Consider the following 19,649-nt stretch of genomic DNA (forward strand, 5'->3'; position numbering starts at 1 on the left):
GGATCTAAATAGGTGCCATCCCATGATCTGGCGAAGGAGGGGAGAGAGATCTGATCGATTTTATCCTCCTTTCCCTGCCTCTGCCAGGCTGCCAACCAGCACCAGGGTTTTCAAAAGAGCTGCCTTCATCACTATTCCAAACATGAACCAGGCAAGAGGAGCACAAAGCCAGCAATTGAGAATCCAAGCGTGGGAACATGGCCCTCCCCATTTCTGCTGAGGTGGTCATTCTCCAGTCGGACTTGGGAAGATTCCTCCCCCCTCTTTCCTTTCTATCTTGTTTGTAATCTCCCCAGGGTTGAACTTCAGCCCCTGTTGAATCACTCCAGGCAAGAGTGGAAAGGAGAAGGATCAAACAGCCAGAAGGAATGCAACATGGCCTGCAGCTTTTGCCCATTTCAGCCGAGAAATTGTGGGTCTTGCTGGTGAAGAAAAGGGGAGATTTCAAAAGGTAAGTTTGCATGGATTTGGAAAATGCCATTATTTTTAACTCCACTCTGGGTCCTTCTTGCACAAGCCAAGAGGATATTCAAAAATGAGAAGAGGAGAAATTTCGTTTCCAAGGACTTAAAAGAGAAAAATATGCTTTAAATTCATGCAGAATTCTTCATCAGGCCACAAAGGGTAAACTATTCATGGCTTATTTTTTAACAAAAACGTTTTTTAACAAAAACGGCAAGCTATAATAGCTTTCAGTAGATAGAGAACTAGTCTTTCCCTTTGCCATCTAAAAAAATACACCAAGATGGGACTACGGGTGCTGCTACACTGTAGAATTAATGCTGCTTGACACCACTTTAATGGCTCATTGCTATGGAATCATGGGAGTTGTAGTTTGGTGAGGCACTACCGCTCTTTAGTACAGAAGGCAAAGGACTTTGTAAAACTACAGATTGCATAATTCCATAGCACTGAGCCATTCCAGGTAAAGTTGTGTCAAGCTGAATTAATTTTACAGTGTAGATACACCCCAAGATAAGGGTTAAGATCCTGAAAAAAAATTCAATTACGATAAATTGGATCATAACACTATGAGCCCCCAGTGGTGCAGTGGGTTAAACTGCTGAGCTGAACTTGCTGACTGAAAGGTCGGCAGTTTGAATTTGGGGAGGTGGGTAAGCTCCTGCTGTTAGTCCTAGCTTTTGCCAACCTAGCAGTTTGAAAACATGCAAATGTGAGTAGATCAATAGGTACTGTTCCAGCAGGAAGGTAACGCCGCTCCGTGCAGTCATGCTGGCCACATGACCTTGGAGGTGTCTATGGACAACACTGGCTCTTCAGCTTAGAAATGGAGACGAGCACCAACCCCCAGAGTCGGACACGATTAGACGTAATGTCAGGGGAAAACCTTTACCTAACATAATTTTTGTTCCTGGGTTATAAATGTCATTTCTTAATTGATTCTATATTTAAAAATATGGGAAAAGTTTATTAAACTGCACTGCAAAAACTTTGTTTTTGTGGGACATCCTGCAGCACATTTTGCTATGGTTTTTAATGAATATCTCATCAAATGTCAACCAATTCAACAGTTTGTGGCAGTCACAAAACGAAGTTTCTGGAATATCACTACTACTTTCAAAGGACGTATTGCACAATTAAACAAAAAATATTACTTTCAAATCAGGAACTGATTTTTTCCAAATTTTGTTACACAGTGTAATTAAACATGACGAGATTCCATTCCTCCTTCAAGGAATGCATAAAGGCAGCAATGAAAGTCGGATATTGGAAGTCTGTGGGAACGTCTCCAATGTAGAATTAATGCCGTTTGACACCACTTTGGCATGTCTCAATACCATGGACTGCTGGGATGTGTAGTTTGGTGAGAAATCGGCACTCTCTGGCAAAGAAGACTCAAGACTTGTAAAATGACAACTCCCAGGACTATCAGATTGAGTCATGGAAGTAAAATGGTGTCAAACTGCATTAATTCTACACTGTAGATGCACCCTGTGTTTCTCCAGCTTGCTTTCACCATCTTGCAATGCTGATTATTGCTTTTTTTATCAAAGCTCCAAATTGACAGAAGACAAAGGTGAAACAATGGCCTGAAAAAAACTTTGCAAAACGGAGTTGTCTCATAAGGAAATCTCCAAAATTTTGGGAAAACTGCCTATATACATGACTTTGCCCTTATTAAGAACCAGAAAGTTGGCCTACAATAGTCCTATTGGTCACTGGGTGACCTTGGGGATGTCACACATTCTCAGGCCCTATCTATACTGCCATATAATCCAATTTCTGAATGCAGATTATCTGTTTTGAACTGGATTATATGGCAGGGTAGACTCATATAATCCAGTTCAAAGCAGATCATCTGAATTCAGAAACTGGATTATATGGCAGCGTAGATCCAGCCTTATCCTCAGAAAACCCCACTTTACAAAAATAAATTGTGAAAAGAGATGCAAGAAACTCTATGAACAGCAGGGGGCAGCAAGAGGCAAGAAATGCTGGAAAGTATGTGTTAAATAAGCAAGCATAAACCCCACACAAACTACAGCATCCTGCTGGTAGCCTGAAATGACCAACCACTTTCCAATTTAAAGAAGATTCCCTTCTCTTGAGGTGTCTAATTTCTGCATATAGTTGGAAGCTACTGACAGTTCTGTATAAATGTTTGTTTTAACATTGTAGGGATTCTTTGGCTCACCTGATGCTTTGGACTGCATAATCCATCATTGTCAGAACATTGGCTGTTTCAGAGAGGTGAAGTCCAAACCCTCAGGCAAGCCAAAAGTTGCCCATCCTGCCTTAGTTCCTGAACTATGCCTGAAAACTGTAACATTTTGTTTCTAGAAAATCAAAATAGTTTTAGCCATTTAAATAAAATATATTTGCAAGCACCAGTGCACACATTCTGCTTTTCACCCTGGGCCATATTTCAGATGATTTGTTGTTGTGTGCCTTCAGGTTGTTTCCAATGCATGGGGCAATAGTATCATGGAGTTTTCCTTGGCAAGATTTGTTCAGAGGAGGCTTGTCTTTGCCTTCCTCTGAGGCTGAGAAAGTGTGACTTTCCCATAGTCAAGCCAGTGAATTTCCACAGTGGAACAGGAATCCCAACCCTGGTCTACAAAGTTGTAGTCAGCATTCAAACTGCTACTGGCCCTTGTTTCAGATTACTGTAAAGTTTTAGATTCTGTACCAAAGGCAACTAGGGAACTGTTCTCAGTTTAGAAATAAAAAAGAGCTGAAAGATGCTTGAAACAGTCTGCTCGCTCCTCAAAAGTATGGAAAGCAAGCCGCTGGAATAGAAATGTTATTGGCGAGGAGGATCATTTATTGTACAACAAGCTTTCAGTAAACCAGCACCCCTGGGGTTCTGGTAGATGCTGAATAAATGTATTTTTTTGATTACCTAAGAATTACTATTAAAAATAGGCCTAATACTATACCCCATACTACACTATACCATAAAATCTGTATTGACTTGGTATGAATATTAAAATGTTGCAATTAAAAACAATAAAGACAAAGAAAAACTTAACCTAATGTAACACAGTTTTACTGCATTATAAAACAGTGTTTTATTTAAAGTGTGATTTATTCTATTGTTGTCAGTTGCTTAAGAATTTCAGTTTTTTGAGCTCCGGTTAACTTTACATTGAATATATACAGCAGACTCTCTAGCCCCATCTACACAGCCATATAATCCAGTTTCTGAATGCATATTATCCACCTTAAACTGGTTTACTGGAGTCTACATTGCCATGTAACCCAGTTCAAAACAGATGATCAGGATTCAGAAACGGAATATAGCAGTATGGGGCCTGAGAGTCTACTATATGTATTCAATGCAACCTTTCTTTCAAGGAGTGCAGTGCCCCTCCTCTCCCCACATTTCTATCCTCAAAACAACCCTGCGAGGTAGAGGCCGAGAAAATGCAACAGACCAAAGGCCACACTGTGAGTTTAAATGGGAGATATGGTTTTGCACCCATACTCAACAATACAATAGCACATCTCTATGTTACATAAGCTGTGTGGATAGCCCAGGGTCACGGAGTGCAAGATGAAACCCGTCCTTGGCTAAGAAAACCCATTGCAGGGCTTGGCCTGTTTGCCATCTGCAAAAAGGCCTCCCAATCTCCTTGGTGCCCTGCCCCAAATCCCTTGATCGCTGCCTCTCCTTCGACTCCTGGTCTATTTTCCTTGATCCCTTTTAAAACTCCCAGTGAAAGTAGACGTTGCAGCGACTGAGGCAAAATAAGGGACACGCTGCCAAGGGGGCCAGGAAAGGGTGGGAGCTATTTCCAAGAAGCATTGCATAACCCTGCATGTGGCAGGGAGAAATCCAGTTTAACTTCAAATGTGAAACCCTATCCTCCAGCACTAAAGTCAACCACTAATTTAAGGCAATTAGGAAACATGGAGGGATTATTCACATCTGCTAGAGGGAGCCTTTAATTTTTTCTCGTGTGCCTTCAAGTCCCTTCCAATTTAGGCTGACCCTAAAACGAACCTGTAAAGGAGTTTTCTTGGCAGGGTTTGTTCAGAGGCTGTTTGGATTTTCTTTGCTCTGAGGCTAGAACAGTGTGACGTGACAAAGATGGGTCTCCATGGCCAAGTGGGGATTCAAACCTTGGTCTCCAAGATCCCAATCCAAACCAGTACACTGGCTACAATGTAGTTGTAGTAAAACAGATGGTCCAACATGAATCCCCTGTTAAGTCTTGTAAGATCCCCTGACATTAAGTCTAGTTGTTTCCGACTCTGGGTGGTGATGCTCAATGAGCTCATCTCCATTTTAAAGCCAAAGAGCCGGCATTGTCCGTAGACACCTCCAAGATCATGTGGCTGGCATGACTGCATGGAGTGCTGTTACCTTCCCGCCAGAGTGGTACCTACTGATCTACTCACATTTGCATGTTTTCGAACTGCTAGATTGGCAGAAGCTGGGGCTAACAGTGGGAGCTTACCCCGCTCCACAGATTTGAACCATTGACCTCTTGGTCAGCAAGTTCAGCAGCTCAGCGGTATCCTCAATAGCTTTTGTTCACATTCCTCTCTTCTGAACTTTTATTCACTTCCAATTCAAAAGCAGCTTTGTCTCAAAATCATGCATATTATGCAAATTCGCATAATCCCATGTCCACAACCTAATCCCACAGAGACAGGTACATACCCTCCAATTGTCCCAATTTAGCAGGGACATTCTCTATTAATTCTGTCATCCCATTTTTTCAGTTGCCTTTAAAGTGTCCCAGTTTTCCCCATGTGTTCTCAGCCTATTTCAGTTGCTGCAAACGGAGTTCAAAGTTGGTTGCAGTGAATTAACTTTACATAGGGGAGAAGGGGCTGAATCATTCCCTTCCCCATCATCTCGAATGAAAAGCAAACGGCTCTCTGAGCCTTATTAATACATCTGCCATCTTGATCATACTCAGGTATTGCTTAGCCACACGTGTCCCTGTTTTCATCTAGGAAGTTTGGAGAATATGCTCATGTCTCCTCATTTCAGCTGGTAGATAGTGAGACTGATGCAGAGCAATGCAAGAGTCCATGCCCAAAGGGAATCATAATATAATAAATGTCTCTGCAGGGCAAACTTTCAATCTGAAGTGATACACATGCAGATTTTCTGGCTCCAAGCACAGTTTAGCCAAGTCGTGTCACTGTCATGGGTGGGTTTGGGTCTCATTTTCCTCATATGACCTATCACACACCAGTTGAAGGCAAACATAAAGCTATCTAAAATGAATGGGCCACATCTATACCCATAAAAGCTCAGGAAAAAGTAAGTAGTGGATTAGGGAAAGAATGATTTTCCTTCATTTTCTCTTCTCCCACCCCTACCCCCAGGACAATTTCCCTTACTTTTCAATAGACAATACTGGAAATTTCAGGGAGCATAGAAAACAAGCCTATGAGATATTTTCTCATTTATAATTAGTGATGAGGGAGGCTTTTACTCAAATCAAAACACCAAGAGTTCTGTGTAAGAGCTTCTATAAAATTAGAGAACAATAACACCCGTGTATAATGCAGATATATAATACATATAAGATGCATTTTTGTCCATCTTTGTTACCTTCAGGAAAATGGCACCTTCATTATTTGTCATAATAATAATCTATTTTCTGAATTGGGTCAAACTTTACATCTAAATATGTAGCCAGGCTTCCTTAAGACGGTCTGAATATCTTGAAGGCACCTGATTCCATTTGATCTTGAAATTTAAGCAAAGGCGGATTTGGTAGTATTTTTACGGGGGCTGCCAAGGAATACCAGGTGCTGCAGGCTGTATTTCAGAGGTAGGAACTGGCAAAACCACCTTTGTGTGTTCCTTGCCTCAGAAAACCTTTATGGGTTTGTCATAGGTCGACGTAAATTTAAGACAAACACACATATATGGGTTTGTTATAAATCACGAAGTAACTTTAAGACAAACACACATATACTGGTCCTTAAGATTGTGATGGCAAGAGATTGTTTCTGTCCAAATAACTGCTTATTTTTTAATTTTTCTTTATTTAAAAAATGTCAAAAACTCAAATATATATGGTTGCATAGCATACAGTGTAGCTGCTTGCAGCTATTTCTTCAATGTATGGTATAGCTTTTATGTTTTTGTATTGTTTATTTATGTTTAGCACTGTGAGCCTTCCTGTGTCCCTTTGGAGAGATGGTGGCAGGGTATAAATAAAGTTGTTGTTGTTGTTGTTATAGCCCAAATTCTCCTTGTATAAAACTAAATATGGAATAAGTACGATGTATACGTATTTCAAGCATTAATTTAAGTCAGATGTTTACGTTTAAGCCAACAGGATCTCTACCGAACAGGCCTGCACAACCTGCAGCCATCCAGCTGTTTTGCCCTCCCACTCCCAGAATTCCTGGTCATTGGGCAAACTGGCTAGGGTTTCTGGAAATTAGAGGCCAAAACGTCTGGAGGGCTACAGGTTGTGCAGGCCTGCTATAGAAGATTATTTGGGCTACAATTCCTACAAGTTATAAAGAAAGCAGGAAAGCAGATAGTCAGGTGTGATGGGAGTTGGAATGTAAAACATCAGAAGGACACCAACTCGCTTAACCTTAAAACACTTGGTTCTTTTATACTTAATACCCAGGGCTGAAAGGTGCAACATGGGACTCTATTTTTCCTTATTTTGTTTTCTGTCTCTCCCTTTTCCCTCTTCAACAGAAGCCCAGCCAAAATTAAGGAAATCGTAGTGGTTGTTCTGGTTTGACTCACCCGAGGCAACCCGTTAAAGGGTCACAAGGAGCTAAAACAGATGTGGGCAGAACAATGGAACAGCGTAATCTCCTTTGGATTTTTTTCATTATGAGAAAGTCCTTCCTCAATCAGAATCAAGCAAACATGGACAAAGTGGTAGTTTAAATAGAAGAAGCCAATTCTCTGCAGCCAAATATTTGGAAGACCACCATGTACAAGTTATGAAATATTACCAATCAAAGATTCTAACAGCCTCCTCATCCCTTTTAGGAGAGAAGAAACAAAGGGGAAACACCTGTGATCCTTCTTCAAAGCTTGAAAAGGTTGGGATTTTTTTAAAATGCAGTTTCTCATGGTACGCTATTTTGGATCTATGCCACAACACTTTACTGATCTGCTCAAAATGCACCAAAGTTAACTTGCCAAACATTTAGAATTTCTGAGTATGGGCTTTATGCAGCCTGGTCAAATAAGTCCAACATCTGCTGAAAATGCACCAAAGTTAACCTGCCTAACATTTAGGGTATGGGTTGTATGCAGCCCAGTCAAAATAAGTCTCGACTTGATCTTGATCAACTGGGAAAGACAAGCATTGAAAAGACAGCAGAAATGGAGCACATGCAATGATAGTGGCTGCCCTGAATTCAGTCCCTCTGGATACTGCGGACTTTTGAAGCAACGTAATTCTTATCCCTGGCAAGTGATAGCTTTGTCTTTCCTCTTCTCCAACAGAAACCCAGTCTGGGCCTCTAGACACAATGTGCCACGTTTATCAGGAAGTTTCGGCTCTCCACAAGATGCATGTCAAAAAGGGGAGGGAGGAAAAACACAAAGCGGAAGAGAGGACACCATGTTCAAGGTAAGGATCTTGTGCCAACTTAAATAAAGAAAGTGGGAGGTGTACTGAGGAGGGATCATGGTTGTGAAGGGCCACTCCAGGATTAGGACACAGGGTCAGGTAGTGAACCAACAATGCAAAAGCCTAGGAAAAAGATGCAGTAGGCCTGAAATGGGGAATGGATGGCCTGCAGCTGCCAGCTGGCTGCTGCTTGCTAGAACTGATGGAGCTCTGGCGCAGCTGCTCATGGAGGGCCACATCATTTCTACAAACTAAGAGTAAATATTCAGTTTAAGATTACTTAAGTAGGGTCTCAACAAATAGGTCTTATGGAAGTGTTTTCTCATCCTCCAAAACAGGTCAGATGCAGGACATAGAGCTGCGTTGTAGTGATGGGAGGATAAAAGGTAGTTGAAATTGGTTTATTTTATATCCTAAGAGCAACCTTGTCCAATTGATGAGGACAGAAAAGAAGTTCCAGTTCTATTTGCCTGTTCATTGTGAGTTGGAGCCTTGCTAGGAAGCCACTACTTTAGCAATGCCTTTGGGCTGTGCCTCAGCCTGCTTTCCTCAGTAGGTGGGGCTGCTTTATGTTCAAAGAACTGAATCCTTCATTTCTCATAAGTAAACATGAACTTCTATAACCCTGTTGCTAAGACCATGTGTTTTATTAAAGTATCATTAGAAACACACTGAAAAAGACGATGGTTACATTCTAAACTTCTGCTTGCTTCCAAAGACCACCTTCCTTAATTTTACCAAGATATGTGGAAACCCAGAAAGAAAGAAAAACAGAGGGAAACTGGGTTTTTTCCATCAAGCCCCAGGGCGTCACATTTTAGTCTCTTCATTAAAAAAATCATAGAAGAAGAGTAACAAGGGTCACTTCCACACCGCTGTATAAAATCCACATTGAACTGGATTAGATGGCAGTGTGGAATCGGGTAACCCAGTTCAAAGCAGATATTGTGGATTATCTGTCTTTATATTTTGGGTTATATGGCTGTGTGGAAGGGCTCTAAATGAAAACTTTTCCAGAATCACTTAGGAGGACAAGGGGTAATTATTGTATTCCCTTTTTAGTCATGAATCAGTTGCTGAGGATTTAAAAAAGTACTTAAAGCATTCATGGGGGCAGGAGTGGAAAAGGCATTGCTTCTGGATTGAGAGAAAGTACACCAGGAAATGCTCCTATTCTGTATTAAGATTGGGAAATGATCTTATAGATATTAGATTACAATTCCCTCCAGCCCCAAGACTAGGCTTGGGCTGATGTGGATTTGAGTTCAACAACATATGGAAAGCCATACATTTCCCCATTCTAAAGGTGACATGCTGTCTGCCATCACAAAGTAAAGCATCTGTTTGGACTTTTTAAAGTAATCTTAGGAAGCATCTTGTGTGCCTGGAGGCAAATTAACTCACTCCATCCATGTCTCTACACCCCCTCTAAGCCCCCTCCCACGCTGCTCCTATATCTCAGGATCTGGTCCCTGATTATCTGCTTTAAACTGGGCTATACGAGTCCCCACTGTCAGATAACCTGGTATAAATAGACAATCTGGGATCAAATTCTGGGATATAGGGACAGTGTGGAAGGGGCCTAGGGGTATCAGGATAACCCAGAGGATCAAGGCAGAAAATCCCAAAATATCTGCTTTGAACTGGGTTATCTGAGTCCACACTACCATATATTCAAGCTCAAAGCAGATAATGTGTGATTTTATTCAGATGTGTGAAAGGGGCCTAAGACAGTGGTTCCCAAGCTTTGGAATTGCAAGTGTTTTAGACTTCAGCTCTCATTATTCCTACTACTTGGACAAGCTGGTTAGGGTCTGGGAGTTGAAGTCCCAAGTGGAGGAGTAAATATTAGGGACAACAGCCCTGAGGGAAAGCAATGGTTCGGATGCATTGCATGTCTCTTTATTGAGACCAAAGACTTCAAGCCTGGGAATAAAAAGCATTGGAATAATAATGATTCTTGTCCCCTTTCAGGTTGGCATGGATGTTATTCTAGGACTGTAACGGGCCAAAAAGGAAAAGCCAGGCTTGCTTGCAGGACCAGGAAAAGAGGTAATCCGAGTCCAGTTTTTAAAGAGTGGATTTATCGCCGGCATGGGCAAGCTTGGGCCCTCCAGGTGTTTTGGACTGCAACTCCCACCATTCCTAACAGCCTCAGGCCCCTTCCTTTTCCCCCTCAGCCGCTTAAGCGGCTGAGGGGGAAAAGGAAAGGGCCTGAGGCTGTTAGGAATGATGGGAGTTGGAGTCCAAAACATCTGGAGAGCCCAAGTTTTCCCATGCCTAGTCTATCAGGAGAAGAAACATAGTTTTACAAGGAAGTTAAATCATGATTGGGAGGCAAAATTGGGTGCGTCTACACTGTTTGACATCACTTTAAACTACCATGGCTCAAGGCTATGGAATCATAAGGTTTGGTGAAGCACCAGCACTATTTGGCTGAGGAGGTGGCTACAGACCTTGCCAAACGAAACTACAGCTCCGAGGATTCCATTTCAGTTACAGCGATGTCCAAGTGCATTAATATTAGTGTGTAGACTAGAGGCAGATCCGTGGCGAGATTCCCAGGAGGAGAGAAGGCCATCCAATATCTCGGGATGCAGGAAAGGGGTGCAGGAAGGAACTGGGGGTGACTGTCAAGGTGGGGAGGGGGTCATGTTTCCACCCGGAGCTGTTTACAGCACCCCCAGCATCCCTCCCGGAAGCGCCGCCCCTTCCCCTTGCCTTCAAAGGCCGCTTCCCTTTTCGGCCCACTCCCCGGCCTGGCTTACCCGCCGAGCAGCCCTCGGGACGCCCATCGCCGCTGCCATGCCGCTGGGGTGTTCCTGCCTAATGGGCCCGGCGGGGAGGGGCCTGCGGGAGCCGCGGAGAAAGGTTCCGCCCCCGAACCGCCCCAGCCCCGCCTCTGTTTGCCTTCTCTTCTCCAGACTTGGATACAAACCCTGGGAATCTTGGCCCTTTCCACACAGCTGAATAAAACCCCACATTATTCCATTGAACTGGAATATACGGCAATGTGGACTCAGGGCCCTTCCACACAATCTGCTACTGCTCAGTCGTTTAGTCCATATACCCAAAATATCAAGGCAGAAAATCCCACAATATCTGCTTTGTACTGGGTTATCTGAGTCTGCACTCCCTATATTCCAGTTCAAAGCAGATATTGTAGGATTTTCTACCTTGATATTCGGGGTTATATGGCTGTGTGGAAGGGCTCATAGCTATCCGAGTCCACACTGCACATATATCCCAGTTCAAAGCAGGTAATGTGGGATTTTATTCAGTTGTGTACAAGGGGCCTCAGATCATCCAGTTCAAAGTAGACTGGGTTATCTGCCGTGATATTCTGGGTTATATGGTCTGTGGAAGGGCCCAATAATAATACAGTAGAGTCTCACTTATCCAAGCTAAACGAGCCGGCAGAACGTTGGATAAGTGAATATGTTGGATAATAAGGAGAGATTAAGGAAATGCCTATTAAACATCAAATTAGGTTATGATTTTACAAATTAAGCACCAAAACATTGTTATACAACAAATTTGACAGAAAAAGTAGTTCAATACACAGTAATGCTATGTAGTAATTACTGTATTTACGAATTTAGCACCAAAATATCATGATATATTGAAAACATTGACTACAAAAATGCATTGGATAATCCAGAACGTTGGATAAGGGAGTGTTGGATAAGTGACTCTACTGTAATAATAATAATAATAATAATAATAATAATAATAATAATAGGTGTCATGCCAAAAGATCTCAGCCGGCATTTGGAAACAATAGACATTGACAAAATTACGATCTGCCAACTACAAAAGGCCACCCTACTGGGATCTGCGCGCATCATCCGAAAATACATCACACAGTCCTAAACACTTGGGAAATGTTCGACTTGTGATTTTGTGGTACAAAATCCAGCATATACATCTCACTAGCTGTGTCATACTCTGTCTTTGTCAATAATAATAATAATAATAATAATAATAATACCTTATTTCTGTCCCACCCTACCTCCCCAATGGGGGACTCAGGGTGGTTCACAACATACAGTGGCAAGCATTTAATGCTGTAAAGTGCAACCGAAAAAGCTGATAAACAAAACATAAATGAAATAACATATTAGACATCAACATAGAGACAGACAAACTGTGTGTGTATATACACATATAGTTTATTTTATTGTTTTTTCTCTTTCAATAAAAATACTTTAAAAACAATCCTGACCAATCACCACCCAGTCTGTTTTAAAACCTTCCAGACAGGCCCATAGCCAGGATTTTGATTCGGGAGGGGCTAGGATTTTTGGGGGCTGAGTCTGGGTGAGGGGGGATCTACCCTAGCAAAACTTTTGTATCATTATCCCAATACCCCCATGCATCTGGGATATATTGAGCATGGTGATCAGATCATGATATGAATAAACGTAACAGTTTAAATAATAAATGTAAGGCTTTTTCGTGGACCACCCTGAGAATTTTGGGGACAGGAGGACGGGGACCTCAAGCCCCCCTCCCCCTTCCTACATGCCTGCTTCCATAGAAGGAGACATGTATTAAAGCACTGTTGCCTCCCCTCTCTTATACTTCTTAGATGGGACACAGATCAAATGCCTGTCTTGTTTCTAGACAGTGCCCCAAAAGCTCACCAACTGAAATAGAAATAGGCCATTCAAGAAAAAAGAGACATGTTGAAGGATGGGCTAGGATCAGAAACATTTATGGCACAAGGGAGAGTAAAAGGAGAAGGACGTTGAGAAAGTTACTTGTGTGTGCTCAAGGCATTAGTCAGCATGTACCTATGAATTAAAAGAAAACATCACTGTAGTTGTTTTTGGCATCCGCCTGCACTAAAAGGTTGGGAGATTGCAGCGAATCACAGCTTCCCTCCGCACACACGCCCTCCAAGACAGCCAATGGCAAGGCCAGCAGTTTCATATAGGAACACTCTTCAAGGAGCACATGTGTTTGTTTGCTTCACAGGGGAATGCATGCACAGCTAGCAGCAGCAGAGGCACATGACAAATAATAAAGAAGGAGAACAAGAACATGTGCAAACTCGCAACGTCATTTGGGGTGTGTATTGTTTGTTCAAACCAATAACCTTCCCAAAAAGCTTAGGACTTGAAATGGTAAAGAAGGGGAAACTTACAGGTCCAGTGTTGATTTTTTTAATGCATTGGTTTAGACACAAAGGAAGCATCAAGGGGAAAACAAAGTTTCTTGGATTAAATACAGCCATGAGAAAGCATATCAGATATAAAGGATTTAGTGTTTACAAAAAAATGATAGCTAGGGATGCATCTATACCAGATATGGGCAAACTCCGCCCCTCTGGGTGTTTTGGACTTCAACTCCCACAATTCCTAACAGCCGGTAGGCTTTTAGGAATTATGGGAGTTGAAGTCCAAAACACCTGGAGGGCCAATGTGTGCCCATACCTGATCTATACTGTAGAATTAGTGCAGTTTGATACCATTTTAGCACCAATGTCTCAATGCTATGGAATCATGGGAGTTGTAGTCTGGTGAAGCACAAGCTCTCTTTGGCAGTGAAGTTCCAAGACTACAACTCACAGGACTCTTTAGCATTGCGCAATGGCAGCTAAAGTGGTTCCAAACTGTTTATTCTACAGTACATATGTACCCAAGGAGAAACTTCTGAATTATATTCCCATTGAATCAATAGACAAATCGGATTTTCACATCTCAAAGCAGGTTCTGGTCCAGTGCTGGTGTGTGACAATCGTGAGTTGAAAATTTGCAGTCTTCCAAACATAAATGCAAACATGTTTGCTCATCCATGACAAGGCAGTGCACTATTTGATTTGTTTCTTCCCTGTTTTTGAAAAAAGAAACAGGTTTGTACGTAATCATAAATCTTCTGTATCTTAATGGAAGGCTGCCCTTATTTGTACACACATTATTAATGACTGTTCCTGCTGTTTTTCCAGAGCAAAGTATAGCCCAATACAAGGTTAAGATCAAGCTAAAAATTGATTGTTACAAAGGTGACCAAAAGTAAAAGCAGAAGCCCTTTGAACACATTGGCAATGCTTTATAATTTGTATTGGTGGGCAAGTGTGTTTATGATGTTCATGCATTTTCTTTATACTATTTTTATTTCCTTTTTCAAATTAAAGTTAATAAACATGTTTTTTAAAAATGAAGTAGAAAGTACTTGTTTCCCCGAGTTATTTTTTTAAAAAAACTTAAAGATGAGGCTTAAAGATGACATGCCCTAGATTCTGGAGTTTTGGAGCACAAGAATGACAAGCCTCCTTTTGAATAAAATTAGAACAAAACTTGTCTGCATATCCATAAATCCCTTTCAACGCTAGCTGAGTAACTGCAATGTACCCACTTATAATCCAAAAGGCAACGAATAGGTTGTGGTTTATAACAGTTTTGCACATTTTACCAACAGGAAATTCAACAAATGGATCTCTGCTCCTCCTGGAGTGGGGGATGGGGTGGGTGCTGTAGTGTACACAGCAGGGAGAATTCCATATACAAACTTTGGAGTTAATCACATATTGCTCTGATCTTCTTGTCACAAAGTTATAGAGCTGCTCCAGCATTTTACAAAAATACCCTCTAGTTATACCTTGATAGAAGCACATCCCCATGGCTTTTGGGGGAGGAATGTAGCCCCTAAATTCAAACAGTTGCCCATCATGAAAAGTGTGCCATTCTTAGTATCTGGCTGCTTCATAATACTTTATTCCGTTTACAGGGAAGTCTTCCTCCAAGTTAATTTCAGAGCATGGTGATGTTAAAGAGTCTTGTTAAGTACCCAAATACTGTTTTGTCGAAGGCTTCCACGGCTGGAATCACTGGGGTGTTGTGAGTTTTCCGGGCTGTATGGCCATGTTGCAGAAGCATTGAAGAGAATACTTCTGGAACATGGCCATAGAGCTCGGAAAACTCACAACTACCCAAATACTGTCATTTATGGAAACAATATAAGTACTTATTTGGGGAAACAGATGACCCAAACAGATTCAGCTCTAATGCCATCTGGGTTGGCTGCAGGACAGCCATTTATCTAACAATCCAGCCCATAATTTACTGTCCTAGCGTTTGTTCCCAAGGCCTGGATTTAACCCCAAGCTAGGTGAATGCTAAAAGAAAGGAAAGAGGGGAATGCATGTTTCTGGGCAGGGCTGATAACCTTTTAATGCAAATTGGCAAACCTCTTTTTGGCCTAAGGGCCAAATTCATGTTCAGAGGTATTCACAGTGGGCTACATTCCACAAATAAGGAAGGACAGAGACAAAAGTGTGGGGACCCAAAATACCAGCATGTAGTGGGCTTTTGGTATTCATTGGGTTTGGTTCCAGGAGTGCTCCCTGGGTACTCTATGGATGCTCAAGTCCCATTATATACAATAGTGTGATGTCTCTTATATAAATGGCAAAATTCAAGGTTTGTCTTTTGGAATGTTTTAAAAAACATAATAATTGAATCCATGGATATAAAGGGCTAGCTCTATTTGAGGTTAAAGGTCTTATTCTTAGTAACCAAGACTTGAGAAAGGCAGTTCACCATTTTAGAGTAAAGGGAAAAGCCACACAAAAGCTGAAAACCACAAAATGCTGGTGTCCTAAAGAGGAAGAATCTTGGGAATTCCAAAAGCCTAGACATGATCTCTGTAATGGCCAAATTCAGCACCAGTGCCTGAGGTTCTCCACCCATCTTACCAGTTGCTGTGGTGTTAACAATAGTGGCCAGATGTAAAAGATAAGAAGGGCCAACTATACCACTGGATACTGGATTAATCCATACTGGATTAATGCAAAGATGTAAGAGCTATTCCCCTTGAGGATATGTTAATGACTTGATTAGTGTGTCACTGGAGCCAAGGAGATTTGAATTCACCTACTCACCCAGAACCTGGTGACCTTGGGAAACCTACCCTTCAAAAGATTGTTGTGAAAATAAATGTAGAAACGAACTAGTTCTATCATTGTTTTATAGAAACAGTAGAAATAAAATGTTGATTGGACATTAGAGTCATGTCTGAGATAGAGCTGTTGATGTCAGAGTGACTTGAAGAAGTTGATCTGATGGTAGTTAATAGTAACAAGAATCACACTAGGCACTAAAAACTAAAGGCAACATTTTCTGACCTGTTTATCCAGTGCGTTTGTACTTTCATGGTCACTGATCAAAATGTAAAAGTTAAACATTTCCATTTAACAAAGCACTTTTTAAATGTTCACTGTCAACGTCTAGTTCACCTTGCCTATAACTATGTGAAAAACAGGTATCTGGTTTTATCAAGGACTTAACTGGAGATAAGGCTTAGGCTGCAGAACCTGTTTTCAATTATTTCTAAATCAATAACAAAAACGGCCATCTTTTTGTCCAGTAATGGACCTGTACCTTTATAACAGGCAAGATTTTGAACCCAAATAACAATGCAAGTACTAGGAATATTTCCCCTGTAGTTTTGCGGCTTGTTACCCAACTGTTACAACTGAGGTATGGAACCATGATCTTTCTGAAACTCATTTTCCCATAAGTCAAGTTGGCCCAAATGAAGAAGTGGTTTAGTCTTCCAGGTGTTTTAGACTTCAACTCTCAGAAGCTTCAGATAGCTTAACTAACTCAGCAATTCTGGGAGCTAACTTGCAAAAACACCTGAAGGACTAAATGTTGGAAACCACGGATCAAGAAGAAAAAAGTGACTTGAGAACATATTGCAAGTTGCTTCTGGTTTGAGAGAATTGGCCGTCTAGAGATGTTACCCAGGGGATGCCCGGATGTGTTACTATCCTACTAGGAGGCTTCTCTCATGTCCCCACAAGCTAGAGCTGACAGATGGGAGCTCACCCCAGCTCACAGATTCGAACTGCCAACCTTCAGGTCAGCAGTTCAGCCAACACAAGGGTTTAACCCATTGCACCACTGCGTCTCCATAAGATTTTCAGACTTATCTTATATGGTAATGCAGTGTTTGGAAAAGCTGCAGCTGTTGTCATTCTGTTTTCAAAAACAGCAAGAGTCCTAGGACAAAGCACCTTCTTCATCTTTGTAGCATATCTGAATTTATCATGCATCTGAAGTACCCCACATTTACTTAATGCAAGAATAGAAACCATACAAGATGTTGCTGGACTGCAACTTTCCATGTTTTCTTTCCATAGGCTGTGTTAGCTGCTGGGAGTTTCAGTCAAACAAACATCTAGAGCTGGCCTGCACAACCTGTGGTCCTCCAGGTCTTTGGGACTTCCACTCTCTGAATTCCTGACCATTGGACAAGCTGGTTAGGGCTACTGGGAGTTGGAGTCTCCAAACTCCTCGAGGGCCAAAGATTGTGCACGCCTGATCTAGAAATAGGCATGGATCCTCCCCCAACTTTGCTGCATGGCCCACAACAGATGGATACAGCTACCTTGTGAAGTAGCCCCCTACCTGGATGGAAATTGGGCAAATTGGTGCTCTAACAGCTCTCCCCACCTTACCTTGTTGTAGCCATTGCAGTCCTCCCATCCTGGTTGGCTCCACTAGTTTTTAGAGTCACATCCAGAAGTAAATGGGCTCTTATGGCCATAGCCAAGCTCAGCTCCACCACTAAGCACAAGATCAAATCCTGTGCAGAATGTGGCATCGGCAGCAAGGTACAGGGCAGCCTTGGCAATCTCTGCAGGGGTCCCCATCCGTCCCAAAAGCTATGGACACAATGAAGAAGAAAGAAGAAGGTGCAAAATTAATGCTCTATGCTTATCTCATTTTTTTAATTTTTTTTGTGTCAGGAGCAACTTGAGTCACTTCTGGAGTGAGAGAATTGGCCGTCTGCAAGGACGCTGCCCAGGGGACGCCCGGATGTTTTGATGTTTTTACCATCCTTGTGGGAGGTTTCTCTCATGTCCCCACATGGAGCTGGAGCTGATAGAGGGAGCTCATACGCGCTCTCCCCGGGTGGGATTCGAACCTGGCAGTCTTCAGGTCAGCAACCCAACCTTCAAGTCATGAGGCTTTAATCCACTACGCCACCGAGGACTCCTTGCTTATCTCATGAGTGGACACAAACACACACACATTTCTGTTCCATTTGTTTTCTTCTTCCAAGAGTTTTTGCCTTCACTTAAAATAAATAACACCCCACAAGTTTCTCAACCTTAAGCCTATAAAATAAGTTTAGAAAATCTCAGAAATGAGAAGGCATGCTCCAAAGGATTTCCAGTGCTTGGATTTGGCATGCCTTTCCGGTGAAAATAGAATAAACTTCCACAGTCAAACCTCTACATTTCCTGGAATTAGGGCACAGAACCCCCACAAAACTAGGAAAGCCTCACATTAAAAAGTACAATTCAACCACCCTAGGAATGTTGAGGTCTTCCAGCACAACTCTTGCTAATTTCCATCAGAAACTGACCATAGATTCACACTGGAGGATCTAGAGAGACCATATTAATCCAATCCATGAAGAATCAAATCCGTGAACAAGCAAATTCACACTCCTCACAAGATCCTTGTATAAACTAGAAATCCCTCCTCTCCAGTAGCCCCAGGCCCATCATTCACTTGCCTGAGCATCTTTGCCTTGCTGGATCGTTGCCGCTGGATCAGGTGTTTCGCTTGCAAGTCTTCCCCACAATGGAGTCCAGATATTGGCAGGTGAGATGCTAGAATTCAAATTGTTTGGACTTTTTCAAATGAGGGAAGACAGGTTTGGAGGGTGATTACAGAAAAGGAAACAAAGCATCCCCCACATGGTGAGCTACGTGTCAAGATTCCTAGAAGTATAACACATGCCAACAGAATGTCCATATGTTACATCTGAAGTTCACAACTCAGATATATGGGAATCTCAAACACATTTTCTTAAAATACCTTGGGTTTGCGGCCAAAATGAGAACAGTCAGGTTTGTTTGGAAGCATTTGGCACTCCAGATATTTTGAATTATAATGTGGCCAATAGGAAAGGGCAATGGGCCAATCTCCACTTCAAACAGTAAAACACCAGCTAATGTGAACAATACAGAGGGACACAGGGAGCATGTGAATGATCAAGATGTATAATATTACATTGTCCTAGTATGTTTCAAGGATATTTCTCAAAATATTGATCCCAGACTCTTGATAGCCCCCATTAACAACAGTCTTACCAGTTGACTCGGACACAATGCTTGCTCTCATCGATGGCCAGAGCTTTTGTCATCGCAGTAACAGCACCCTGAAAGTTGAATGATTTGTTTCATTATACATATATTTGCCATATATACAGCCTTTAGAGGCAGAACCTCATAGGAAGCAGTCCCAACAGGGAAAACATTGAAACAAGGCATTACCAAATACAATTGCTGTAAACCCAGATAAAACATTTAAAACAGAGAGATCAATAAAAATAGCATTGCAAAAGAATGGCATACATTGAAAAACCATTTGCCCCCTAACTACAATCAAGAGGGAGTTGACAAAATTGGTTTTTAAAAAAATAAGGATGGGGCTACCACAGAAAAGCCCTGCTTTCCTCGTACCTCAACTGTTCCACATGTAGCACAAGGGGCAACAGGTGTAACTTCCAAAAGTAAGTTTTGTTAACATGGGGCAGCATTTGACTATAAGGAAACAATAACAATAGCACCTTTTTGAGGCTCTG

At 41.8% G+C, this 19,649-nt stretch overlaps 2 protein-coding genes and 1 long non-coding RNA gene across 6 annotated transcripts in view; 1 reads left to right on the forward strand and 2 right to left on the reverse strand.

The window, feature by feature from the left end:
* Positions 1–14,208, forward strand: LOC107983339 (uncharacterized). Of its 2 annotated transcripts, none has more exons than XR_001730779.2 (5): positions 1–451; positions 7,151–7,506; positions 7,916–8,042; positions 10,017–10,094; positions 13,023–14,208. It is a non-coding gene; the product is annotated as an uncharacterized LOC107983339 (long non-coding RNA). The 2 variants fall into 2 exon arrangements; XR_001730780.2 differs by having other exon boundaries at positions 10–451; positions 7,454–7,506.
* bcat2 (branched chain amino acid transaminase 2) overlaps positions 1–17,527 on the reverse strand; it is a 31,379-nt gene extending 13,852 nt beyond the window's left edge. Inside the window, exon 1 of one of the 3 annotated variants that reach the window (XM_062958062.1) lies at positions 17,509–17,527. Coding sequence is in view for 1 of the 3 variants with exons in the window: in XM_003226203.3 (XP_003226251.2) it covers positions 10,811–10,849 (39 nt within the window). In the remaining 2 variants the exon portion in view is untranslated. Of the gene's footprint in view, positions 1–10,498; positions 10,715–10,810; positions 10,961–17,508 lie in introns of those variants that run through there. The other 2 variants (XM_003226203.3, XM_008118924.3) reach the window with 2 other exon arrangements.
* The window catches only part of LOC100563880 (17-beta-hydroxysteroid dehydrogenase 14), an 18,416-nt gene continuing 11,961 nt past the window's right edge, over positions 13,195–19,649 (reverse strand). Inside the window, exons 7-10 of the mRNA XM_016996706.2 lie at positions 19,156–19,223; positions 18,576–18,672; positions 17,509–17,715; positions 13,195–13,877 (exon numbers count right to left, since the gene is read on the reverse strand). Of these exons, the coding sequence (XP_016852195.1) occupies positions 17,551–17,715; positions 18,576–18,672; positions 19,156–19,223 (330 nt within the window). The 3' untranslated portion in view covers positions 13,195–13,877; positions 17,509–17,550. The remainder of the gene's footprint in view (positions 13,878–17,508; positions 17,716–18,575; positions 18,673–19,155; positions 19,224–19,649) is intronic.

The sequence above is a fragment of the Anolis carolinensis genome, chromosome 6 (genome assembly GCF_035594765.1).
Source record: "Anolis carolinensis isolate JA03-04 chromosome 6, rAnoCar3.1.pri, whole genome shotgun sequence".
In the NCBI taxonomy this organism is placed as follows: Eukaryota; Metazoa; Chordata; class Lepidosauria; order Squamata; family Dactyloidae; genus Anolis; species Anolis carolinensis.